Source organism: Pogona vitticeps, chromosome 10 (genome assembly GCF_051106095.1).
Source record: "Pogona vitticeps strain Pit_001003342236 chromosome 10, PviZW2.1, whole genome shotgun sequence".
Taxonomy (NCBI): domain Eukaryota; kingdom Metazoa; phylum Chordata; class Lepidosauria; order Squamata; family Agamidae; genus Pogona; species Pogona vitticeps.
In genome coordinates this window covers 25,625,737-25,651,811 of record NC_135792.1, presented here as the reverse complement: position 1 = coordinate 25,651,811, position 26,075 = coordinate 25,625,737, and the positions used below count along the sequence as shown (strand labels likewise).

General features: G+C 50.3%; 1 protein-coding gene across 2 annotated transcripts in view; it reads right to left on the bottom strand.

The window, feature by feature from the left end:
• CCDC102A (coiled-coil domain containing 102A) overlaps positions 1-25,860 on the bottom strand; it is a 31,049-nt gene extending 5,189 nt beyond the window's left edge. The window contains exons 1-8 of one of the 2 annotated variants that reach the window (XR_013538617.1): positions 25,414-25,860; positions 8,919-9,892; positions 5,610-5,836; positions 5,362-5,470; positions 5,093-5,209; positions 4,342-4,551; positions 2,816-2,986; positions 2,081-2,184 (exon numbers count right to left, since the gene is read on the bottom strand). Coding sequence is in view for 1 of the 2 variants with exons in the window: in XM_020797941.3 (XP_020653600.3) it covers positions 2,081-2,184; positions 2,816-2,986; positions 4,342-4,551; positions 5,093-5,209; positions 5,362-5,470; positions 5,610-5,836; positions 8,919-9,518 (1,538 nt within the window). In the remaining variant the exon portion in view is untranslated. The remainder of the gene's footprint in view (positions 1-2,080; positions 2,185-2,815; positions 2,987-4,341; positions 4,552-5,092; positions 5,210-5,361; positions 5,471-5,609; positions 5,837-8,918; positions 9,893-25,413) is intronic. The other variant, XM_020797941.3, reaches the window with a different exon arrangement.
• Positions 25,861-26,075: the final 215 nt, after the last annotated feature.

Genomic DNA, 26,075 nt, shown 5'->3' with positions numbered 1-26,075 from the left:
GCCAGGTGCTGAGAAGGCAGCGCAGCCTGACCCCCGGCTGGCCTCCCTGGCCCTTTGGCTGGGAGACCCATTATCGCCTTGCCCCCTCGGCTTCACTGGCCCCTTGATCTTCCCAGCCTCCCAATTCACACGCCAAAAATTTATGCCTCCGATTTCCACTCTGAACCCAGGAGGAGCACAAAAATGAAAAGATGCCCCCTCCTCCTGTACTCCTTCGAGGTGCAGCCACCCAGCTCCAGCCAGTTTTTACTGGAAAAGGCATGAATTATTTAAGAAAAAAGGGCGGCGAGTATCTGTTAGGGAGGGAGGCGAAGGCTCCATTATTTTCCTATGATTTAATGGCAACTTCCCCAATAAAATAAGAAGATAAGAATCATCTCTCTCCCCACCCCTCTCTCTTCCCCTTTCTTTTCTTTTTTTTAAAAGCCCAGCTGCTTGATCAAAGGCTCTTTGGATGGAGCACAATCGATTCGGCTGGCAGGCATCTCGGTGTTTTATTGCTGGAGAAGCGAATGTGCAAATTAAAAAAAAATAGAGAGCGAGCGAGAGAGAAAGAACTTTTTAAAGGCAATAAAATGGAAGTATCTCTTAAAGGCACTTTGCTTGGCATGTCATGCAACCTCTAACCCTACCCCCACCCCTTCTTCCCTCCCAGGCTGTGTCAGGATCTCCTGGACAGAAGGGCAGCTTTTAAAGGCCAGAATCTCTCTCTCTCACGCAAACCCGCCTTAGCGGCAGCTCCACCGTTCAGCGTATACAGCCTCGCCCTCTAGTGATGGGCAGAAATGCATGCAAGCCAAAAAAAAAACCTCCAGAGCTGCAATTCTGAAAGGCACGAGTCTGGGAGGAGAAAATATCCCTTGTCGTTTTTGCTGGCAGTTGCAGATATATTTTCCTCCCGGGCGTGTAAGGCTGTGTGATCAGCAAACCCCTCCTTCGCCTCATATCATCTTCACAACCTATCCAAGAGGTGAACGAAGCTGAGCGTATGGAAGCAGCCGGCCCCATGAGTTACGTGGCTCAAGAGAGACCCTGACCGGATGAGTTACGTGGCTCAAGAGAGACCCTGACCTCCCTTCCGAACTCCCCCACAACGCTCTAAGCACAACGGTAGTTGACTTCATGGAGATCCGTGGAAGGAAAGTGGTGGCGGTGGGACTCTGGGAGAGATTTATCTTCGGATGGAAAACGCAAGGCGAATGCTACTTTTTCCTATCAAGGGTGTGTGTCTGGGTGTTTGTTCACAGGTTGGAGGCCAAAGTCAATGGGGTACCAGGAGAGAAATGTGGGGGGTGGACTTCCTCCCCCCCCAACTCTTTCTCTCTGTTACCCATTCTTGACTCTTCATCCAGGGGTTGGCAACGGAAGGACACAACCTTCCTGGATTGGCAGAGGGCTGGGCTTTACGGCTCTCTGGTATAAAACTATCTAGCCTGCGCAACCAGGACTGCTATGTGTTGTGGGGCAAGAGCAAGCGTTCCGAGTTGCACACAAGACCGAGAGCTTCCACTCATCAAGCAAGTGAGCCAATCTGGATGCTGCAGAGGAACACAATCCTCCCTACCGCCAGTTACGGCGAGGACGAATTTCTTCCAGCTTGCCTAGAGTGAGAGGCCCAGCTCTGCACCTGTTTCACGCATGCATGCAGATTCCTCTTGTCATGCATGTTAGGGAGCATGCAGGCTCAGCCCGAAATTCCTTTGAACGGCCTCTACAGCAGAAGAGGCAAGCCACTTTCAAAATGGAAGGAAGGCCAGCCTCTTAGCTGTAGAGAAAACGTCATAGGAAGACATCTCTGCATGCACAGCACTTTCAGTCGTGTGCAAACGACATATTTAGACTGTGCAGTTCATGCCCCTTGATACTGCAGCCATCAAGCGATGCACGCATGTGCAAAAGCTAGCCCCCGGCGCAAGCCAAATTCACCCAGGGAAGTTTTGTGTGGATGATGCTTTATGCTGTCATCCCGAATAAATGCAATTTCTCTTCTTGATCACGCTTCTTCCATCCTCCCACGTCGCTTGCCTCTCCTTGGGCTGAACCTACCGGCTTCCATCCGCTTAAACGCGCTCCTCCCTACCTGGACTGCAGATGCTCCACTTGAACCTGGAGGTTCTCGCTTTGCTCCGTCTGCTCATCGAGGGACCTCTGCAATTTCCGGGCCTGGTTGTGGGCCTCGTCGAGCTGCACGGGGGACAGAAACAGAGACGTGTGTGGGCAATGAGCTTGCCTACCCTACTTTCTGTTCTCCGCGCGACACCCAGAGTTGGTGGCACCAGCCACCGTTCTCACATCCGCACCCTTGTCAGGCCTTCCTTTGCAGCTTTCCCTGCTTCTCCGACTGAAAGAAGCCAGTGGGGATCCTTTCTGAAAATGGCTCCTCTCTTCAGGAACAGGAACTCATGCAGAGAGGCATTAAAGGAACCTCCCCCTGAATCTACAGGGCCCGACTCTCACCGCTCTCTCTCTCTGCTGGCTGTAACAGGAATGTTCAATTTATCTCCGAAAAGACGAACACCGGTAAGAGCTTGGAAAAATTAGGTTTCTGGGCTCCCAGAACAGCTCAACCAACACACAGACCCAAGGGCCTAAATTCAACTCTTGGTCTCCACTAGAGTAGACCCACCCAGTCAATGAAATTCACGGGGCTATCAAATTCCTAAATGGGCGACGGAGTCCATGGTTCCACTCAGTTGGGGTTATTGATGGGATTTTGATCCAGGCACTGCAGTTTGACAGGCTAACTTTTTCACGCTCTGAGAAAGGAGGGACTGGAGGTGTGTGTGTGTGCGTGTGTGTGGGGGGAAAGGCTTACTTCGTCCTCCGCTTGAGCCAGCTCTTTCTTCAGCTCTTCGACACGCAGGCGTAGCTTCTTCACCTCGCCCTCGTGCTGCTCCACCCGCCGGTTGGCGTGGGCCAGCTCGGCCATTTTCTCCTGGCACTGTTTCTTGAGCTTGGTGTGGACGTGCTTCAGGTCAGCCAGTTCCTGGAAGGAGGCAAGGCCGGCGCGTCAGCGAGCAAGACCCTGACCTCTCCCAGGCGGGGATCCTGGCCCAGGCCACCCACTCCTGTCCTTTGCTCCCTAATGCGAGATCGCAGGCACTCTGCAGTGGCGAGGGAAATAAACAGCGCTCTGCACTTGGTCAAGGGAACTCTTCTCTCTGGACAAAATCCTATGGTTCATCAGCTTCCTTCGTCCCTCCCTCCATCATCAGCTCCCTCCCCCCTCCCTCCCTTCCCTCGTTCCTTCCCAAAACCCACTCCACTTTCTCTCTTTTTCGCCAATGGAAAGATGTGCTTGCCCTCTAGTGTTGATTCTTAACACCTTCGATGCACCTCTCCAATTAAGGGCTTTTCCAAACATTTCTTCCACTTTCACACTCTCTTCTATCCATTAGTGCTGAAATAGCATGGCCTTGGTGGGCAGATATATCTAAACCCCTCTTTGGAAAACCACTTGTCTTCTTGCTCAAAAGCTCTGCTTCTTTTAATGACCTCTTTCAGAAATCTACTTCCACGCCAGAGGTTTTTTTTTTCAGTGCCTCCCCCCCCCCCCTTTGCAGTGTTAACTGTATTTAGTGAAAGCTTCTGCCTAGAAACGGCCTCTGTGGGCATCAACTGCAGGAGGAAAGCGCTAAACGCAGCCCTGGTACAAAGGGATATTAAAAACAAAGCCATGCTTTCGGGAAGAGCAAAAAAAGGAACAGGAAGTCATGGAGAAATGTCCCGTAGGAAGCAAGAGAAGGAGAGTGTCATATGGATGCTGGAAAAAAAATATGGTTAACATCACTGTTGAAGCTGGTACTTTAAGAAATGTGAAAATCCTATAATCCTAGAATCATGGAGTTGGAAAGGGCCCCTAAGGCCATCGAATCCAACCCCCTACTCAAGGTAGGGATCCCGATCCAAGGAGAGGTTTTCTCTTGAATGTCTCCAGGGTTGGAATGATCCCCACCTCCCTCTGAAGTCATGGGTCCCATGGTTATCCTTATTTAAGAGTTAAGACGTTTTCCCTGATATTTAGCTTAAATTTGGCTTCCTGTCAGCTGAGCCCATGATGACGCGTCCTGCACTCTGGATGGGATCGAGAACAGACCCAGCCACTCTACTGTAGGACGACCCTTCAAGTCTTTGAAAAAGTGCTATTGTGTCTCCAGTCCATGAAAGGGAACGGTGTTTCCTGGAAGACGCATTTCTGAAGGAATGGAAACTTAAGCATGTTGTCTGCTGGCCTCGCTTATGCAGGATCTTTCTGGAATGCCAAAGGGGTCAACGAACCCCCAAATGGTTTCGTTGCCCTGGGGTCTCTCTTCCCGTCCCTGTCCCCAGACCTGAGGCTACCTTGTTCTTTTCGAACAGCTCCGCTTGGATGGCCTTGAAATCCGTGTCCAGGGCGCTGGCCGTCTGTCTCCTCTTCCGGGCCAAGACCTCCTCCAGGTCCTCGATCTGGGCACGCAGCTTCTTGTTCTCTCGTTCGAGGTTCAGTTTCTCTGTCTCGAGGCGTTCCCGCTTCCCCCATTCTGCTGCGTTTTCTGCCTGGAGACGCTCCATCTTTGGGCAAAGGGCCAAAAAAATAAAAAATAAAAAAATCAGACCAGCCATTGACACCCGCCTGCAAAAAGGGGTCTTCTGCATCAACTCACCCATGGATAATAATAACCAATTCCAAATAACCTCTTCACGAGGTGAGGTGAAGTCTCTGGCCTGGGACAGCCGCATGACATTCTTCTTCTGGGTGTGCTGTTGGCCCTTATTGATCTTTTAAACCACATGTATGCATGTAAGGCTGATTTAAAGTGGGGATCACTGGGTAACTCTTATAACATCTCAATGCACTCCACACAGAGGGATAAACTGTCCCCCAGAGTCAGAGAATCCTAGAATAACTGAGTTGGAAGGGGCCTACAAGGCTGTTGAGTCCAAACCACTGCTCGATGCATGCCTGCCACCAACACCACCACCACCACCCAAAAATCAGAGCTGGGCAGTTTTGAAAAACCAGTGGAACCACTCCCATGCATCCCCCAACCACATGGGATAAAAAATGTGAAATCTCAGGTCTTCAGGACCAACCCTTCCCACCCTCTCTCACCTCCGAGCGCAGCTCAGCCAGTTTCTTGTCCATGCTGGATCGTGCCCCCAGTTCGTCTTCTAGATCCTCAGAGATGCGCCCCAACTCATCCTGGTGGATCTCCTTCAAGATGTTGAGCTGCAGGGAAGAAAAGGGAGGCCAAAAAACCATGTTGATTCTGGCAACCTCTGGTCCTGGTGTTGCCTCTTGGCTATTACTACTCAGCACACTGCAGGAGTGTGTGTGCGTGCGTGCATGTGCGTGAGCGTGTGTGGCCTTTCGTTGCCCACCTGCTTCAGCACTTCCTGCTTGTTCTTGTTCAGGTCCTCGTACTTGATCTTCCACTGGCTCAGCTCCCCTTCCAGCTTCTCGATGTTCTTGCTGAGGGACAGCTTGTCCCTGAAAGAAATGAGGACATAAAAGCAGGGCTGAGGGGTGGCAGCGGTGGGAGGAGGGTCTTTTCCTTTGGAAGGAATCAGGTGGGTGTGTGGGGGACACACCAAGCAAGGAGAGAGCGATGCTCCCTGGCGACACTCACTCCCGCTCCTTGAGGAGCACTTTCTGGGATTCGTCCAGACGGAGCTTCAAGGCCGTGATCTTGGTGGCGTCCTCCTCAATGACCGAGACGTCCTCCCACAGCAGCCGGTTCCTCTCCGGACGAGCGAACGAGGAGCGGACGCTGACCGAGCTCCGTTGATCCCAGCACTCTGGCCCTTCCTGCTTGCTCTTCAGGAGGTTCTCCATCAGCTCAAACTCTTGCAAGGACTGCAGAAAAGGGATAAGAAGGAAAAGCCAAGCTTAAAAAGAAAAAACAAACAAACAGCAAAGTCACCGAAACCGCACTTTTCAAAACATCCAGGCGGCAGATTCCTGCCTTTTTTAACCTAGGGGTATCAGGGGTATCAGTCCCTCTCTGTGCACTCAAGACGGCAGACTGTACTTGTGGCACAGTGGTTAAATTGCAGTACTGCAGGCAAAGCTCTGCTCAGAACCCAATTTCAGTCCCAATGGACTCAGCCTTCCATCTTTCCGATGTTAGTGAAATTAGTACCCAGCAAACCATCTCATCCCTTGGTATTACAGTGGTGCCTCGCTTAACGATTACCTCGTTAAACAACGAATCCTCTTTACGATGAGGTTTTTGCAATCACAATAGCGATCGCAAAATGATGTTTAGATAGGGAAAACTCGCTTGACGATGATTGGTTCCCTGCTTTGGGAACCGATTTTTCACTAGATGATGATTCTAAAACAGCTGATCAGTGGCTCTAAAATGGCCACCTGCTGTGCAAAATGGCTCCCCACTGTGCTTTAGGATGGATTCATTGCTTTACAGGCACCGGAAAATGGCTGCCTTATGGAGGATCTTCGCAAAACGAGCAGGTATTTAGCCCATTGGAATGCATTGAACAGTTTTCAATGCATTTCAATGTTTTTTTAAAATTTGCTTGATGACGATTTCACTTAACAGCAATTTCAACGGAACGGATTATCGTCATCAAGCCAGGCACCACTGTATTACTATTAAAAGAAAAATAAATTATTTAGACAAGTAATTAGCCTCCTCAGACATGTCTTTCCCCACTTTAGCTATTTCCCTGAAACAGGATGACACACACACCGCTTGCCAGTAGATGACCAGGAACCGCTGGTTGGGTGCAGTTTGCTTCCCAGCCGAACAGCTGGCCCACCCCATCCCGTGGGCAACCACTCAGCAGCCGCCCCCTGGAGGAGGTGGGCCCGGGAGCTCCCACTGAATGGACCACGGGGGGGGGGGGACAGCTGAAGTTGCCCATAGCTGCTCTAGAGTTTCCTTGCTAGAGCAGTCCTGGGAATTACAGTATAAACACTTATTGGAGTCTTCCTGAAGTATCTGGAGCCTGTAGGAGAATCTTGGATGAAGCAAGGAAATTATGAAGTTTAAATAGAAAGAGGAAGAAAATAGTTCTGCTTTTTTCTAGTAACTAAACTTGGGAAACCCCCTCATGCACTGCTGAGAAAGGGAGGAAGTGAGGTTCTCATCCCTTCAGTTTAAAAAGCAACAACACTGGGCGGCTGTTTCCTCCAAAAGCCAGTGATCGGAAGTACTTCATTACATACTCCCAGCTCTGTGATCGGGACCTTGGGTAACAGTAGGATCTTGACTAAAAAGGAAACCCACCACAGGCTGGAGATGGGAGATGGGAAGGCGTCTGTGAAAGGAGTGCCCTTCGCCCTGTGCCCTTTTTCTACCTCTCCCCATCACGTCTTAGAAGACGGCCTGAATCAGGCCATTGAGCCAACGTGCGGTTGGACCACCAGTGCATGGATCAGGCCATCAAGCCACACCGGACTGTCACCCAGGGGGTGGTTCATAGAAACAGGACCAGAGGCAAAAGCGGATGAGCTGGCCCTTCTCCTTGGCTGCCGTTCTCTGCCCGCTGGCTTGGACCTGACTTCTAAGAGCGAGTAAAAGTTAAGGCACAACAGAGAACCATTCTCCCACCCCACGGATGGAGGGCTGGAGGGGAGCTTAACACACTGTAATGAATGTTTTGCCACCTCTATTTTTCCAAACATGGAATTATTATCTCGACAATCAGTTCCCATCCCCCTCCGCTCTGGAGCCCAAGTAGTTTTCTTTTGATGCATAACAGCTGGCTCTCCCTCCCTCCCCCCCCCCCGCACAGTCAAACGTCCCATTATTTTGCACCCGCTCCTGGCAGAAACAATCTATGCTGAACGGGCTCCAGTTGTATTATAGCAAGCTTAGATCCCATCCCATCCCATCCCAAATATGTTGCAGTTGTGGGTTGTTTTTTGGTTGCTATTGTTCTTATTAACTATGCCAGGTTATTCAAAACACAGCGACTGAAGGGTAGCTGTCATTCCCGGGTCTGACAATTAGGGAGAGATGAATGAGCATCTTTTCGTGTCCAGGCTCTGTCAAGGGGTTAGGGTGTTTGAAACCTGTGTCAAACCTCTGCATGCCATCAAGAACATCTGGCTTAGCTTGCATTGATTTCAGCCAGCCACAACACCGAACAGGAATAAGGTTTACTCTCTACGTGTCGGGGGTTCCTTTATGTCAGCCCAAGTCTCATTGTCTTGTCACGCATCACACCTCACAGGCAGCCAAGAAGATTCTGACCTCTACCTCTTGTAAATTTTCCAGGTTTCTGAAAGAAAGATTCCAAGTATGATGTTCTGCTCTAGTGAGAACGGCCATTGTAGGTGGTTAAATGGATAGGGCAAGGAGAACCGATATCTTATCCAGCAAGAATAGCAAAAGATCAGTGTATAATTTGACATCTCCTGAATCTCGGCTTTTAGGCATCTCCTGCTTGCATCACTGCCAACTCAGCCCTTCGAAAGCATGTAAAAATGTGAGTCGATAAACAGGGACCACTGTGGTGGGAAGGTCATGGCGTTCCGTGTCTAGTCACGCTGGCCACGTGACGCCAGAAACGGTCTTCAGACAAACACCAGCTCTACGGCTTGGAGACAGGGATGAGCACCGCGCCCTAGAGTCGGACATGACTGGACGAAATGTCAAGCTTTACCTTTACCTTTTACTTGCATCACTCAAGCTGCTAGTCCTTAAGGCTTTGGACAGCAGTGGCCGAGGCCAGAGGGAAATCATAAGCTTCCTTTAATTGGAGAGTCTGTTTATCAGGTCCTGCTGACTCCCTTTCCACAGTTCAGAGAAGCAGATTGAAATCGGGGAAAGGAAGAGAATGACATTTCAGGCGACACACTCTGGGTGTGTCTGGTGCCGAATGCACAAGACGTGTTTTTAGAGCCGACCACAGAGGAGCCCTCCCTCCTTCCTGGGAGGCTGGCCACCTGTCCTCTTCTCCCTCCTTACCTTATTTTTGGGCGCCTTCTCCGAGTTGACGTCGCGCACCGGCTCCTGCTCCGGGGAGGCCTCGCTCTCCTTCTCGGAGGCAAGACGGTTGTCCAGGTCTTTCTCCTTCCCGTCCCCGCCCTCCCCTTTCAGCCGCCCGACCTCCCTGGCCAGCTGCTCCTTCTCGTTCAGGACCTCCTGGCGTTCCCGCTTCAAGCCGGTCAGCTCCTTGGTCAGGGTCTCGAGCTTCTGCCGCAGCTGGCGCACCTCCTCCCGGGCTTTGTTGCGCTCGGCTCGCACTTTGCTCCACTTCTCCCGCCAGTTGGCCGTGCAGTCGGACCACCAGCGCATAGTCTTCTCCATCTGGGCGGCCCGCGCCCGGGCTTCCTCCAGCTCCCGCAGACGCAGCTCCTCCCGGCTTTCCCAGTCGCCGTCGAGGCAGGCGGCGCTCAGCAGAGGCAGCTGGGGCAGCCCCGGCGAGGGGGTGCCGCTCTTTGGGGTGGGGGGCATAGATTCCGACAAGCTCATCCTCTCGGGCGGCGGGCTGCCCAGGATGTGGAGGAGGCTGCTCTTGGAGAGCTGTGGCGAATCAGCCAAGCGCGAACCGGCGCTCGGATCCATTTCACGTTGGGGCGTCCGGTCACCCCTGAACCTCTTCCATCAACAGGCAGGCAAGGAGGGAGGGGAAACTGCCCTTCGTCCCTCGGCAATAACGGTCCTGTTTTTGCCACCGGGAAACCTTTGGTTTCACATGCAACGGAGACCTGGAAGAGGCCTTGAAGCTTCCCTTCTTCAAAAATCACCTCGGAAGAAGCCAGTCAGGGGCGAACAGGAAGTCCCCAAAGAAGCAAAGAAGGGACCACCTCTGGAAGTCCCGGCCGATGGAGGCATTTTCCTGGCCCTTGTGCGCTGGAAGAGACCTCTTTCTCTCCAATCTTTATGGCTCCGTCTAAACAAGTCTAGAATCACCGTGCAAAACGATGGGATGCAGAAGCCTGCATTTAAAAAAAAAAGTATAGAAAAGATAAATCTCGCCATGTGCAAGGATCAGCTGCAAAGAACAGAGTACTTTGTTTTGCATCTACATTTCTAACCCCTAAGGCAGAAAAATCTTCCCACCCGGACATATAGGCCTGCTGCACTGAAATCAGACTAGGACTCATGAGCTCCTGGGTTCGAATCTTTGCTCAGCCATGGAAACTCAGGAACTGGCAAAACCACTCCTTAAATACCTCACTCCCTTGAAAGCCCTGTTTAGAAGGTCGGTTCTGACATGATGGTGCAGAACAGCCACCAAAAGGGGTTAAGAAAAGGGCTGGAAATCTTTTATCTTGTCCTGGCACTAAAATACAGCAGGGTCTTACCTAATCATGTATAATATCTATGTGTGCGCGCGCACACACATGCCTATGTTTGTGTAGGATGCCACAGAAACACACACACACACACACACACACACACACACACACACACACACACACACACACACACACACACACAATGAGGCTGACTGGACAGGTTGTGGCATGCTCTCTTTCGGGAGGTCAGGGTTAGCTTCCTCCTTATGACCCTTCCACCAACAGTTTGCTTGTTTGTTTAAAATATTTTACCCCCCTTTTCTCCTTAACAGGGTCCAAGGTGGCTTTCAGCTGACAGCCCACCTCTTCAAGCCCCCTTTTCCTAACCACGAAGGAGTCCCTATGTATGCTTGTTTTTAGAGTTTTGAATGTTTTTAAATCACGGAATGTATTTTAATTAGGATTTTTTTTTAATTGCTGTGTCTTTCGTTTTACTTGGCTTAACATGGTGAGCTACCTGGAGTTCCCTCATCAGGGGAAAGGTAGCTTATAGAGGAGAGAAAATGAAAATAAATTAAATATTTAATTTCAGGGGGCACATGGTTCGAAGACCAACGCCGAGCAGTATTCTAACTCAGCCGAGGGCTCCCTCTTCTCTTCTGTGCTGCCCCCCCAATGAACCTTAAACCTCTCGTCCTTCAGCGAGGGTCTTGCCCCTTGCTTAAAAGCAACCCACGAAACTCAATCTCGGTTCTGGAGCCCACCTGGCGGCTTCTCTAAGGAAGGGATGGGCGCCTGTGGGGGCATCAGAGGGATGTCACGCCATTTCTCCCCCTCCTTCTTGGAAGTTGGCCTGGAAAATCTAGGGAGGGAGATGGAGGGAGCTGGCGAAAAAGGCAGAGGAGGAATAATTTTTTTTGCGTGAAAGAAAGAGACAGACAAAAGAAGAGAGGGGTAATTGCATCCAGGCGGGTACAGACAGCAAGAGAGAGGAAGGCACGTGCAGAAGAAACTGGAAACGATCGAGCCCAGACAGAGGCTGGCGAGCCAGCCAAGAGCCAGCCAGGAGACATACCCAGACCATTTCGGTACTGGCCAAAGATAAAACAGACTGCTCACTCTTGGCTTGTGATTTCAAAGGAGGGAGGGTGCAGCTGGAAAAAGAGGGACTGGTCCGGGGGGGGGGTTCCTTTTTCCAACCTGGAGGCAAGGACGTCCACCCACAGTGTAGCCAAAAAAAATAATAATCGTTGTGCTTAGAGGAAGGTTCATAGAAGCTAAAACTTACAATTCCCTTTGAGACAATCCTAGGCGGTTTATCCGAATGAGCACAATGGCTACAGAAAGTCCCTGGGCTTCAACCTTAGGAAGCAGGCGAGCAGGGCCTCTCTTGTTTGGCTTTGCCTAACCTGGGGACATGGTGGCGCTGCGGGTTAAACCGCAGAAGCCTCTGTGCTGCAGGGTCAGAAGACTAGCAGTCGTAAGATCGAATCCACGTGACGGAGTGAGCTCCCATCGCTTGTCCCAGCTCCCGCCAACCTAGCAGTTCAAAAGCATGCAAATGCGAGTAGATAAATAGGTACCACTACAGTGGGAAGATCACGGCGTTCCGTGTCTTGTCACGCTGGCCACGTGACCACGGAAACGGTCTTCAGACAAATGCTGGCTCTACAACTTGGAGACGGGGATGAGCACCGCACCCTAGAGTCGGACACGACTGGACTAAATGTCAAGGGAAACCTTTACCTAAACTCGCATGCTCCAGGTGTGTTGGATTACAACTCCCATCACTCTTGCCCAGCACCCCCAGGAGCTGGGGTGAATGGGAGCTGGAGTCCAACACAACAAGTAGAACACCAAAGCGTGAGATAAGCAACTCAGAACCCTAGAAGTCATAAATAGAAAAACAGCCAGATAGACCTAGGGTGTCTCCCCCTTTCTGTCTAAGCCACTACATGTTGCTATGTAGATTGCTATTCTTAGGATCTACTTCCTTCCTGCTCCTTCTTTGAGAAATAAGTTTGTACTCTTTCTTTGTTGTAGAAAGAAGCAGCCACAAGGTGTCTCCACACAGGCTGCAAGCACACACACACACTCATCACTCGAGGGTTTTATGAGCTATTTTACAATTTCTCTTACAATGTGCTCTGCATGGATTTCCAGTAATTTCCGTTGCTTTCTTTTTTAACCACTCTCGGAGTCTTGCTTTTAACAGCACAAGACAGTTGCTACTATAAATACTTGATTTTCTTTTCCTCCCCTGACACAGAGGGAAGCAGAGGAGGCTCACTTAATAACAGCACGGGCCTAGGAAACGGGTGTCTTCTTGCCAATGAGTAGGCCACGGAGAAAGAAACTTTTAAAAGAAAGCAGGGCGAGAACTCCCAAGACTGATCAGGAGGTGTGTAAAGTCCTGACAAAGGCAGGAGGGGCCGGCAGAGCAAAACGGACAGTAGCTGGGGAAGGATCAAAATCTGAAGTGATGGAGACGGAGAGAAAAAACAGGAGGCGTGCGGTTGAACGCAGCGCACTGGAGAAACCATAGGCAAGGCTTTGTTGTCGTTGTTGCATCAAAACCAACTTTTTGTTTAGTCGTTAAGTCGTGTCCGACTCTTCGTGACCCCATGGACCAGAGCACGCCAGGCCCTCCTGTCTTCCACTGCCTCCTGGAGTTTGGTCAAAAACTCAACTTACAGTGATCCTAATAGTTTCACTTCCCCAGCGAGTTTCCCTGGCTGAGTAGAGATTCGAACCCTGGTCTCCAGAGTCCTAATCTATCACTCTAGCCACCACTACACCACACTGTGTAGGTAAGCCTTCAGGGCAGGAGAAACCCCAGGAAGAGCACCGGCCAAGTGACGCACCCACCAGAATAACCACCCCACTGTTCACGTGGCACACTTTTCCATGCCCCACGCGTCTTCTGTATGTCAATGATAATCATGATGGACCATCGAATCAGGTGTGAGTTGGGGAACTGAGATGACACAGGGGCGTCTGAAAGTGTCGTTCGAGGCACGGACGCCACCTTGCACAGTGAGATGGGCTGTGTGTTTATGAAGGTCACATCGAACCCTACATCGCAAACAGAGGGGCATCCCGGCTCCCTGCTAGCTTTGTTCCCTCATCCCAGCGGCATGTTTTCTCTTTCTGCAGCCCCACGCTCTCTGCTGCTTTAAAAAGAACACACACAGAGACACACAAAACCCACCAAGGCCCCTTTTCTGGCTCTCCCAGAAAGCTTGTCTGGCATTTCCATCCACCCACAGAGGCTCCAAAGGCATTCTAGAATTCCATCTCCCAGCTGCGTCTTTTTCCAACCCGAATTCCTGGGCGCTCTGTTCCAACTCCCTACCCACCCACCCCCAGCGCCATATAACCAGAGAGGTCTGCTCCTCTCCAGTTGATTTAGGTATGGCCAGCAAGCTGGGAAAGACCCTGAAGGAACAGGGAAGGAAACAACCCAGAGCTTCCCAAGGTCCACGAAGCCACCTCCTGACGGAGGTCCTGGGGATGTTTTCTCCCCCCCCACACACCAATATCCCCAGGGCTCTTTCTGAAAGCATGGGAGAAAGAGTCCGTTGGGAGGACGACCCCTCTTCACTTGGATGACCATCCTGCCTTTTCCCATCCAGGCTCAAAAAAGTGCTCACGGCGAAACCGTTCTCTAAGCAACTGCATCCACACAATCATCCGAGATCTGCCGAAAAGCTTCCCCCAAGAAGGGTCGACAACAAGAGGATGAACAGTGAATGGCACTCCTTGCCAGTTTCTTACAAATGTGGGCTCTATCATGACCCCTAAGGCAAGAGTGTCCTTTGGTGGCTTAGACCTGAACCCAGCTCCAGTATGTCTGCATTCATCAGCCTCAGCATGCAGAGAATTTAATTTTCAACCCAGTATTCGGCATCAGAATCATGGAGGCTGGGGAAGGTGGAAAGCAGCAGGAAAAGATGCATTGACTCCCTAAAGGAACCACAGGCTTGAGTTTACAAGACCTCAGCAGGGCGGTGGAGGACAGGAAATTTTGGAGATGGCTCACTCATGGGGTTGCCATAAATGGGAAGCGGATTGACAGCCCATCACAAGAACAATTCAGTATCCTGCAGAAATTTCTGAACCATGATGATCTATCTGAAAGCCTAGCAGAATCTTAGAAGCTGGAGAGGGTGCTAAGCAAGGTCACCAGTGATGGGCTATGTCATGCAACTCCTTGCCCATCTCTACGGAGAGGGGAGGCAGAATACATTCTGCAGGCCAAGAAAACACACTCAAAATAGACTTCAGGCTCATAATGTATGCAGATTGCAGTATTTTAAAACAGGGTAGAAACAGAATATTGATTATGGGCCACAGAATACATCCAAGCTGGTCTATCTGTTCCAGAAGCAGGGGATTTTGGAAGAGACTGGGAAAAATATTTGGGGAAGGGGAGAAAGATACTCTCCCCAGGATCTAGCTTCTGGGACGTGCTGTCCAAAAAAATGTAACTTTCTCAAGCCATCTGAAGACAATCACTGACTTAATAAGGAGGTGCCAGGCTAAAGCAATACAGGGTGTACATTAAAGCTGATCCCCAACTATCAGAACGTGTCTAATGTTGGAAATATGCAAAATAAAAATACGGTAAAAATCTTCCTTGGGTATTTTCAGGAAGCAAGCCAACATAATGGGGTCAGTACTTAGGTATTCTCGCTTATCTTTTATCTGAGATACAGTACATTTGTTAGTCTTTAATGTCCATCCATGAATACCTGAACATTTTGAGAGAGAGATGTTCAGGTATTCATGGGCGGACATTAAAGACTAACAAAGGTATCTCAGTGTGAAGTTTGTACTTTTCTGTCTGTTTCCTGTTGAAACAGACTAACTGTTCCAAACCCTGCGATCAGAAATATAACCCACCTACCATGAATGATGAACGCCTTGTTTCTCCCAAACTGGCCACAAGGCACCCTCATAGTCACGAGGTGGACACCCTGCTCATGACACCTGCACAGGTGTACCTCCAGAGAGTGCGAACAGTCAAAATCTGGGCTGGATGGAAGCAAAAAACCTGGGGGGGGGGAATATTCTGATGTCCTCTGTCCAGAGTCTGGACAATTCAGTCTTCTGGATTGCTAATATATATACAGACCATATATATATTAGCAGTCCAGAAGTCTGACTTCTCCAGATTCTGGATAGAGGACATCATTGCTTCTGCCAGCTTTTCCTCTTTCTGTCCCTCAGGCAGGACAAACTCTTTCTAAGCCAAGAAGCTGGAATAAATGATTAATCCATTCATTAAGCTTTCCCCTCCAAGCTGGACAACAGCTGCTAAAGGTCTCTCTGCCTTTGTCCAAAGAGCAGCCTTAGATAAACTTGCCAGACCTTTGACCTCTCCCCCCCCCCAACACACCTCCAGTAGCAACCCTCTCCCTCCCACACCCCTCTGGGCTTAAGCACAGACATTTAGCAGGTTTTGATATATTCTTTATCTGCTCTGTTCCATGTGCAGCCATTGGCCAAGGACTGGATCACATACAAAATGCTGTACAATTATAATCTCATTTCTTTTTTTGGGTGCAACTTCACTCTAAGGGAGGCTGGATGAGAAAAGCAGGGGACACGTGCAAGACAAGTGGAGTTTTCTGTATGCTCACCAATCTCTCCATCGAATCATGGAAAAGGTAATGTCAGCGGGAAGCATGCAGGCAAGGGGATCATCATCAATGAATATTTATTTATTTATTTGATTTGATTTATACCCTGCCCATCTGGCCTAAAAGACCACTCTAGGTGGCGAATGAATGAATGAATGAATGAATGAATGAATGAATGAATGATATTTCTATCTCACTCCCATTAGTGCAGAGGCAGTACTCTAGGTGGTTACAACACATATAAAACAGACAATAAATAAAAAGACGATAAACCTGCCTTCCCCATCTGGACGCGAGGTTAAGTCTCTGTCTGTAGGCACAACCTGTTAAGCTTCCTTAAATAAATCAAACAGGAGATACCAGAAAATCATTATGTTTGATCCGGCAGCATGTTTGTGGGGAAAGGCTATACCATGTACAGTAGTCCTCTTAGGGCTTCCTCGAAAAATAAAGTGGGGAGGGAAGGAAAAAGCATTAGGGAAAAAGGGAAGGCGGAGGACTCTTTACCTGATTTATAAGGAAGGAAATTAAAGTTCAAAGAGTTGAAAAAGCAGGTCCCTCGATGGAGAATTATTCCAGCATCAAAGAGAGAGTCAAAATTGCACACCTTAACCTGCTTCAGAAGAATGTCTTAAAATGCAGGGGAAAAAATGTCCAAAAACCCATGTAATCTTGCCCAGTAGGGGAAAAGCAGTGGGATAGTTTCGTTCTCACCTGTGAGAATGAAATAAGTAAAGATTTACACTTCCAAGTCCAGGGAAAGCCTTGACTCATATAATCACTAAAAGATAAAATGATTACAGGTCATTTAGACTAGAGCATGCCTTTTGCTTGCTTTAAGCAAGTTATTTGGGGGGTGCTGCCAAAATTCAGTTGCAAAAAGTTCCTTTAAGTGGGATTTTCTGGTCTGCTACTCAAGTGCCACGATCTGCCACCCAGTTTCAGCAGGGCACATGTCAGAGGGAAGGGGCTTTGGACCCAAGGCCAGTCTTATCACCATCATCCTCTTAGAACTACAGAGCTGGAAGGGACCCTCTGGGTCATCCACCCGTAGGGTCCCTTCAAAGGAGGCCCAGTGGGGGAATCAAACTCCCAACTTTCGGCTCTGCAGCCAGAGACCTCAACCCCTGAACTGTCTGGCATAGACCGCCCTAGATTTAATGTGCCACAACACATGGGCCCAAGGACCTGGGGGTAAATGAATCGTTTTGCCCCACTGACTCTTAAGGTCTTGCAGAGAAAGGCTTTTCTGGCCTGTTTGGGGAGCCTGAGTCAAACGGGAGGCAAAGTCATGCGCTTCTCTATGTGCCCCTGTCTCCTTTGGAAACCCTCTCCCCTGCACAAAACTTCACATCCAAGAGCCATAAGAATCACATGGGGGGGGGGAAGGAGCCACCCACAACGCTGCAATAATTGTTTGCAGGCTCGGCTCTTCCCCGAAGGGCTCTGCCCACATGAAAGGGCCCCTGGTGCTTGCATCCAGACACCAAGCAGACCTCGGAGTGGGAGCCAACCCGGCTGGCTTCTCACGGAACCCTTGCAAAGCTCCCGCACGGGGGCTGCTCAGCCTCATGACGTCTGCCGCGCTCTCACTCAAAGGGGAACGCCGAAAGAAAGAGGACGGGCATTCTGGCCCGCCTGCAGGAAGCTGCCAAATGGAGCGACAGGCGGCTGACCCTGAACCACCGCTGTCCAGGCGTTTTGAAAGGGCAAGCTTTTTATAATCATCCCCTTAGAATGCCAGAGCTGGGAGGGACCCCAGGGGGTCATCCAGTCCAGCCCCTCTCCAGGAGGCCCAGTGGGGAATCAAACTCCCAACCTCTGAGCCTAACCCTCCTGAGCTATCCATGTTACTCTTTCTGTCCCTTTCCATCAGGGATGGTCCACACCCCATCAGGAGGAAGACTGGCCTCTGTGCCCATCGGACAGAGAACTCTTCTCCTTCAAAAAGGGTATAAAGAGGCCACCCTGCTCAGGCCCCTCAGGCCGTGGTGACCCATTCCGAAGGAGTCACAGAAAGGGGCTAATAAAACCACGCAAGATTATTTGCTGGGCTCTCCAAGGGCCTAAGTGAGGACTGGCTCATATTACAGTTTTTATAGCCCTCTAGGGGAAAAAAAAACCCATCTGGAGTGCAGTCGGAGAATGCTCTGTTTGGCAACCCTCCGGGCCGATGTTTTCTCACTGGCACCTTTGTGTCTGCTGTTTTTTTTTTCCTGGCCGAGGCCAAGAAGCGGCCTTTCGTCTCTGAAAACGGTTGCCTGGGCCAGAAGCAGACCCCCTCCGCCCCTTGGTCTTCTTCGCTAGCTCTCTCAGGATCTCATCGATGCCCTCTCTGCCCTCCAGATTGGCCGGCAGGTGTCTCAACTCTCCATGTTAGGTTCATAAATTTCAGAGCTGGAAGAGAATCCAGGGATCACTGGAGGAGGTGGGTGGGGAACCCAACCCCCAGCCTTTGGCCCCACAGCCAGAGACCTCAACGATGGAGCCCTCCAGCAGTCAAGCCACCCTGCGGCTGCCAAGGGCTTGCAAACCAGGGCTTCTCTGCCCCATTCCAGCATCATCCTCGCTGGGCAGGCAAGGACGTCTGCCTCTGTTGAACTTCAGCCTTGCCTCGTCCTAGGTCGGACCCAGGCTGCTGAGCCATCCAGGGGCACTTCATTGCTTCATTGGCCCAACTTTTCCTGCTTTGCTAAGCTTGGCTGGAGGATTCCAGGAGATACAGCAAACTGGAAAAAAAAAAAGGAGCCCCCAGCTTTGACATTTGCATTTGTATGCACAGTTGGGTGTTGAAAGTGGAAGAGTGCGCACAAATCCAGACCCAGGGAACTAGGGACAAACGCAGAAGGGAAAGCATGCAATGAGGGAGAATGGCAGCAGAAAAGGGACTCCAGTTTGGCTGGGGCCCAAGCGACAGCGAGCCTCGCATAATCGTTCCTCCAGCTGCGCAAACAAAGCCATTTTTTCCTACTGCGGAGGGGGTCCTTTCCCCGGCCCTCCGCTTTCTGGCATCGCTCTTTTTCCTTGCTCCGTTTAGGTCCGAGCTGCAAGGAACAAAATGGTCTCAGGAAACTCCAGAAGACCTCAACATCTGGGATTCCTAAACGGTTGGAGAGAAGATGGACCCGGCCAAAAGGGTTTTTTTTTTAATCCAGGAACAGCTCGCACTGAATCCAGTCTGTCTGTTTTCAAAGGCGCCAGTTTGCTTTTGTTTGGCATGTGCTTTATGGGATGGAGGAGGACCAATGTGCAAAAAAACCTCAAACTCATCTGGAACGGGAGTATTTCATTTTGGGGAGGAGGTGCCAACATTTTTGATGGCTTTGACAATAAAGATCTATTTAAGCAGACACGTCTTCATTTGGTGCAGGTGTGAGAAGCCAGGCTTGCCTCCAAGACAGAGGGGGTGCCCTCAAGTCACTTCTGGCCTGTGGTCACTTCTGACCTCTGACCTGTTGACCAGAGAAGGGTTTTGGAGTATGCGGAGCTATTTTACCAGTTCCACATCCCCTGCTGGTGAGTTTCCATGGCTAAGCAGGATTTGAACCCAGGTCTCCTCAGCCCTAATCCAAAACTCTACCCTCTCCTCTACACTCGCCCTCTTCAAATCCTCCTGCCATTTTCCAAATTCGGGAAGGCAGAAAGCAGTACGAGAGATTTCCTGAGGGAACCCACCGCCATGCCTCACTCTGAGGGCTGCTGCTCTCCACAGAGAACCTCTGCCCGCCCTGAGAGAAGAGAGGGTAGGGGGCAATAAGAGAGATGGATGGGACTACAGTCTGACAGGACCGGGTACAGCTCAGTGGGTTGGAGCACCTGGCTGTGGAGCCAGGGGCCAGGAGTTCGAGTCTCCTCTCTGCCTCCTTGGAGAAGGATCAGCCAAGATCACCCGCACGTGTGTGGCGGGTGGAGTCGTGTGCCCTGCCACTTGTGTGGCACTGGACAAGCGGCACTGTGGCCCTATAGAGCGCCCTCAGGAGGAAGGACGGGGAAACTCCCTCTGAGGACTTTACTCCTAGAAAATGCTGGGAAGGTCAGCACAAGTTGAAAATAACTTGATGGTGTTATTTTTTTAAAAAATTGCTATTAGTGGTGGGGGAGGAATAAGGGGCCGTGCCAGTCGGATAAAAAGATAGCAGTGCTTTCTCCCTCCCGCCACAATCCCCAGGCATCAAGAGACCTCAGGTGGCCTCTCCAAATGCTGTCAAGCACAAGATAAGCCTGGAACAGGGTCCTGGCCACTGAATTCAGCTTTCCAAGGCTCTGAGGCAAGTCTGACAAAATGCAGCTCACGGACCTCATGAAATTTCCAAGGGCCATTTTTTTTCAGCCCACCAGGCTATCCAAAAGCCCCCCCCCCCCCAAGGTCAGACCCACCTATTGATTTGGGGCAAAAATGGCCTGCGGGAACAGTGTTTGTCCTCTCCTGGGTCATGGGGTGAGATCCCTCAAGACTCCCCTCATTCTACCCCATATTTTATTAAAATGGTTAGTTTTCAACCTTTGGGGGCTGGTGAAGCCGACGGGGAGGAATCGGGGCTTGAATCTGATCCCCAAGTCCGTAGATGGTGCTACTTTCTCTCCATCGCTTACTACCCTTTTTGTTGATATGGTTTAAAGGAAAGCGCTACATCTTATATTTGTCTGGAATTATTTGGTCAACATCCGGGAACTCTTTGAAGCGCTACTCAGTTGAAGTGGCAAAGCTCTTGCTAAGACAGGGGGGGAAAAGAGGAGGTCTTTGTTTCTGCTTTTTAAAAACAATTATACAAAATAACAGATGGAGCAGATCCACTGGATTTCACAAAAGTCACAGGATTCAGGGTTTGTGCTTGTTTTTGTTTTGCGGGCCCAGAATTTTGGTTCTAGCAGAGAAACTCTGGCAAATCTTAAGCAGCAATGTGAAAAAGTTGCTTTTGTGTGTGTGTGTGTGTGTGTGTGTGTGTGTGTGTGTGTGTGTGTGTGTCTGTGTGTCTGTGTGTGTGTCTGTGTGTGTGTTGTTACGTTGGCTAGGATATTTTGGTAGCTGCGTTCCCAAAAAAATAAGGACTGGTGTTGACGCACAGCCCCGTTGTTTACTCAGCAGGTGGGCGAACCTGAACCCCAGCCAAAAATAATGTCCTTTGGCAGCCAGTATTTCAAGAAAACAGCTGCATCTCTCTCTCTAAAAAAAATACACTATTTGAATGGTTTCGCTCTATCTTGTCAGGTCACCTGTGCCACGCCAGGGGTCTTCTTGGGCTATCAAAGAAAACTGCACACAACAGGCAGGCTGGGAAGATGTCAGGACCACCTGCCTTCAGGTCTTCTGCGTCTGAGAGTTTACATTTACTTAGGCTCCGGAAAGGGCTGTATAACCAGAGCCCCACGGCCGGCCGTTTTGCCAAGCTGGGAAAGTGCTCCAGGAAGCCTTAATGGACGGGTACTGGAGGATCTAAATTGGTTAAGTACAGGGCAAGAGAGGATGGCCAGCCTATCAATGTCAGGAGAGCTTAATCACTTCAACCCAACTTTAGTGCCATAACAAATAAAGTAGGGAGAGACGAGAGACCAACTGCAGTGCAAGGTGCTGGTATTCTTCCGTTCATGGTTACAGTGGTTTTGTATATTTCATAGCTGCAGCTTTGCGTGCAAGATCCCTCTCAGCAGGCTGTAACCGTCTTATAGACCATAGCCAGCCCTCCTGCTTGGACAGAAGAGCACTGAAAGTGGATAGGAGCCATCATGTAAGTATTAAATAAATTTTGCTGCCGGGTTTGCTAGGAATTAAAAACAAACAAACAAGGGATGTCACTACACAGCGGGAAAAATATGAATGGGTCCACTGGGAAGCCAGGCTGACCACACAAGCATTAGCAGAGAGAGAGGAGGAAATTGACAATCAGCTCTTGTTTGAAGCTTTTTAAGGCGGCTTCTGCTGTAGCCATCCAGAGTTGCAGGAGACATGGCTACGGTATAACTACCTTAACAAGCTGCAAAGAAGTGCTGATTAACAATTTCCTCCTCTTTCCCTCCTTTTTGTCTCCTAGCTGCCAAAGCCCAACATCACTGCAGTGTTGGCACAAGCTTTAAAAAAAAAATGAAAAAAGAAACAGCACTATTAACAAAGACCGAAAGTTTTCTTGGTGATCTCCTAAGATATACGAGAGGAATTGACCCAGACAAGTGCCCTTTTGCTTTCTCTCTCCCTACCTGCCAACCACAATCACCTCTGCGCATGCTCTTCTATGCTGGTTCAAGCAATCGTGCTGGCCAAACAGATCAGAATGCATTTACTGCAAAAAAAAAGGAGAAGTCCCAGTGGCAGAGGGGAAAAAATTCAGATTGCAGGGGAAAATTCTGGGCTGATTTGCATTGACTTGTATGTTGTGTACTCAGCTGAAAGTAACACACATCTGACCCTCCCAATCCTGGATGATTCCCATATTATTTATTATTATTAGTCACCTCAAGGTCTGCACAGATGAAGGCTGGCTCATTTATAGAGTGGAAGATACAAACAATTGGAAAAGACACCAGAATAGCTTTTTGCCTGGGCTGATATCCCTTCCACAGTTTTCCCCTGTCTTGCTAAGCACGTAGAGAACTGCCATGAGCACACCAGAAGACTCATCTGAGCCCCAAAGATCTATTTAGTAAAGAAAACATTTCACAATCAAAAACACAGGAGAAAGTGAACAAAGGAGTAATTCTAGTGTTATCTGAGTGGTAAGATCTGGTTCTTTGTTACAAGAATCCGCAGCAGCGGAAGGGACTTCACAAAGTGAAGAGCCAGCCCGCCTTTATACATTTTGTCTGGGTGTTTGCATGCACAGACATGCAAACCAATAACACCAGAAGACTGATGACCACAGCTAGAAGTTTTCAACACAGTTATCATCTGGTTACCAGGTGGAAGAAGCATTTTAAAATTGCTCTTTAAAAGGCCTGGCTCTTTCTAAAAAGCGGTTCCGTTGAAATGCATAACATTCACCCTTTAAGGGCATTGAAGAAACAAGAGTTCTGAGCTTGCTGTTTTGATGTGCCCAGAGAGAGAAAGCTTACAAGCCGACAACAAGTTCTCTTTTACAAAGTAGTAGATTTCTGAAGAAGGAATTTGAAATTGGAGGCAATTCACTTTCCAGTGATCTCTAAAAGATTAGTAAAGAAGGCAGGCTCCATCTTCATACAGATTGGTCCCTCTTCATAACTAGAAGCCTGGTTGGAAACCCTCATTTATAACACTTGAACAAGACCCATGCATGCCCTTTGTGGTTCTGTAGCTGCCGAGAAATTAAAACAATATGTTTTTTATTGTCAGTTTGCAGTACATTTTTAACACCAGGGAAAGAAACAAATAATCTAGGTGGGACATTTTCAGTTTTCAACAAACTGATTTACTGGGCTGGCGGTAAGTTAGGTCTCTGGCTGTTGGAGCCAGAGTTTCGGAGTTCGATTCCCCCCACTGGACTTCCTGGGAGAAGAGCCAGCCTGGGGGGGGGGGGGCTTGGGCAAAAAGCTGCAAGCAGTCCCAAAACTGCCCCCAGAAGAAGGGAAGGCTCAATCACTTTGGAGCATTCTTTACCTGGAAAATCGTGAAAAGGGTGGGGCTTTACATTGTCATTGATTATCCATTACTTGTACACAAACGGACCAACGGTGTGGCTATAAATCTATACAGAAAGAGGTCTTTTTGTTTCCATCAGGTAGGTTCTTTGATAGTGTGATTGGAAGGATGTAAGATGCAAGAATCCCTTCACCCAAGAACACTGTCACTCTTTACGCTTTACTCTTTTTATCCTGGGGTGGGAAGAGGTAGACTGAGATGTAACTGGTACAGCTCTGCTGGACAACCTGCTCTCTCCATCGCCGGCAATGAAAGCCTTTCCGAGGAGATAGCTTTATAACTAACATGTTTATGTGGTAGGAGACGCCAAAGGAAAGAGCTCAACCTGAAGACGTCTAGCAGTCCGACTGTTTCCTTCCTGGCTTCAACAAGCTGTCTCTTAACACATATTAATCCATTTATCTGTGATGCTTTATCTGTATTATTACCTTACGGTGTTGTCTTGCAGTGGTTCCCAACCACTGGAAGTCCCCAGATCGTCTTCTGGGACTACAACTCCCAGAAGCCTCCACCCCTAGCTGTGCTGGCCAGGATATCTGGGAGTTGTAGTCCAAAAAACATCTGGGGACCCAAGATTGGGGACCGCAACAGGAAGACTTCTCCACCTGCCAACAGGGCTAGGAGACAAAACAGGTCACTTCTGCCTTCACCATAAAACACACACTCACTAGGACCCCCCCTTTTAACACTCAGAAGGTAATTGACGCGTAATTGACCTCACGTACATGGCCAGGAGGCTCATGATGACTCCTCTCAAAGATTAGCAACAGAGTGAATGAATACACTGGTCCTTCTCTGTATCTCCTGTTCTTCTGTCTCACCCTCCTTAGGTTTGCATCTACACCTGTGGCCTTGAATATTTTGCTGGGGGGGCATCTGAGGAAATGGGTCAGGTCCTCCAAAAGCTGGCGAGATCTAAAACCTCTCCCTCCTAAAGATGCAGCAGGGATGAAAAACTTACGTGGTTTGGGACCACAACACCCAGAATCCCCCAACAAGTGTATAGCTAGAAATCTCATCGCCGTCTGTGTGTTTGCAAGGGTGCTAGACCCTTCCAGTCGACATGCCCATAAAAGTTACTTTTTGAGGACTACAGTTCCCAGAATGTTCTCAACCAGGAAGGTTTCTTTTCAAAACTATTAGAAAACTGAATTTTCTTGGACTTTAGTTCCCAGATTCCTCCAGGCAGCATTCGGGGTGGGGGGGAGTCATTCAGCAGTAAATTTTCAATGCTTTGCTTCCCCCTCCCTTTCACTGCAATCCACCCAGACCTACTCGTCTCCAGACAACCCAGATCAAGGGTAGGGGAAGACTTCCCCCCTCCCAGCCTCCCACTATCCTTCGCCCCCTCTTGATTGGCCGAAAGCAGCTTCCTTGGCTCCATCCCTCACCAGATGCTTCCAGGCCATTGGCTGGGGGGTTGGCCGAGCAGAGTGACACCCCCCCTTGGGAGTCCCCTCTCCGCCCCCGCCCCGCATTCCATCCTCCACCCTCCCTTCTCCACCACCCCCCCAATTCGCGCGCATAGCTGGGCCGGTCCGGGCAGGCGCTGCGCCCTTGCAATGCGCTCCTCCGCGCAAAAGTCCGAGAAAGGAGCAGGAAGCCAGAGGGAGCCTCCTGCATGCCCAGAGGCGCTGCTTGTGGGGGGGGGGGAGAACAGACGTTTCCTGCACCCTCTTCTTCCCCCCCCTCCTTCCTCCTCTCGCCACCGCTGGCTTTTAACCCCTTCCTCCCCAGACGGCGCTGCAACTTTCTGCCCTCCAAATGGCAACTTTGCAATGAACATTTTGGGGTGGCGGGAGTTTGCACACCGGTCCGTGCATGCACCGATCCGCCTCCGCCCCCCCTTTTCTGGACGCCCCCTTGGCATCTAGGTCCTCTGTGGGCCCTGCCCTGCCTGCCCCCCCCCCGAGGGTCTCCCCATCGCCCTGAGACGCGCGCCCTGGAGAGACCTGGCCGCGGCTCACCTCGGCGCCCCCGTGCCTTCCGCCTCCAGCATCGGCGACCCCCTTGGAAGTGGGGCGGTGGGGGGAGCGGGCGGCGTCCTTCCCTGCCTCGGTCCTGGCGCTGGCGGGTTCGCCTCCCCTTCCGTCCGCAGGCAGGTCCGATTGCCGCGATCGGCGCGCCTCGAGAGGGAGAAACTTTTAGTCTCCTCCCCTTGGAAGCAGCGCGCAAAGCGGGGCGGCCGAGCCGGGGCTGTGGGGGGGGGGTGGATAGATGTCGGAGGGGGGGGTCGTCCCCTGGCCCGGCCCAGGAGCCAGTAGACTCGGGAAGGGGGGGGGAAGAGAGAGAGAGAGAGAGAAGGGGCCGGGGTCCTTTCAGACGTGACGCGAGGGCTGCAACCCGCCACGCTGATATGTGCCGACTAATCCTGTCCCAAGACCTAAAGCAGTCGGGGATCGGGTTACCGCCGCGCAACCTGGCCTTGCATCCGGCTGCGCGGGTCCTCCTCCTGCTGTTCTGTGTAGGAGTTACCATGGAGTAACTCGTTACTGAACAGGCAAGAGCTGAGCTCCAAGAAACCGGTTGGCTGAAACTTTCAAGGGCTCCCGTTGAGCAGGGGAAAGGCTTAAACTCTCGGCCACGTGCAACCCTAAAACTTTCGGATTTAGTGGGTTTGCTTCCAGGG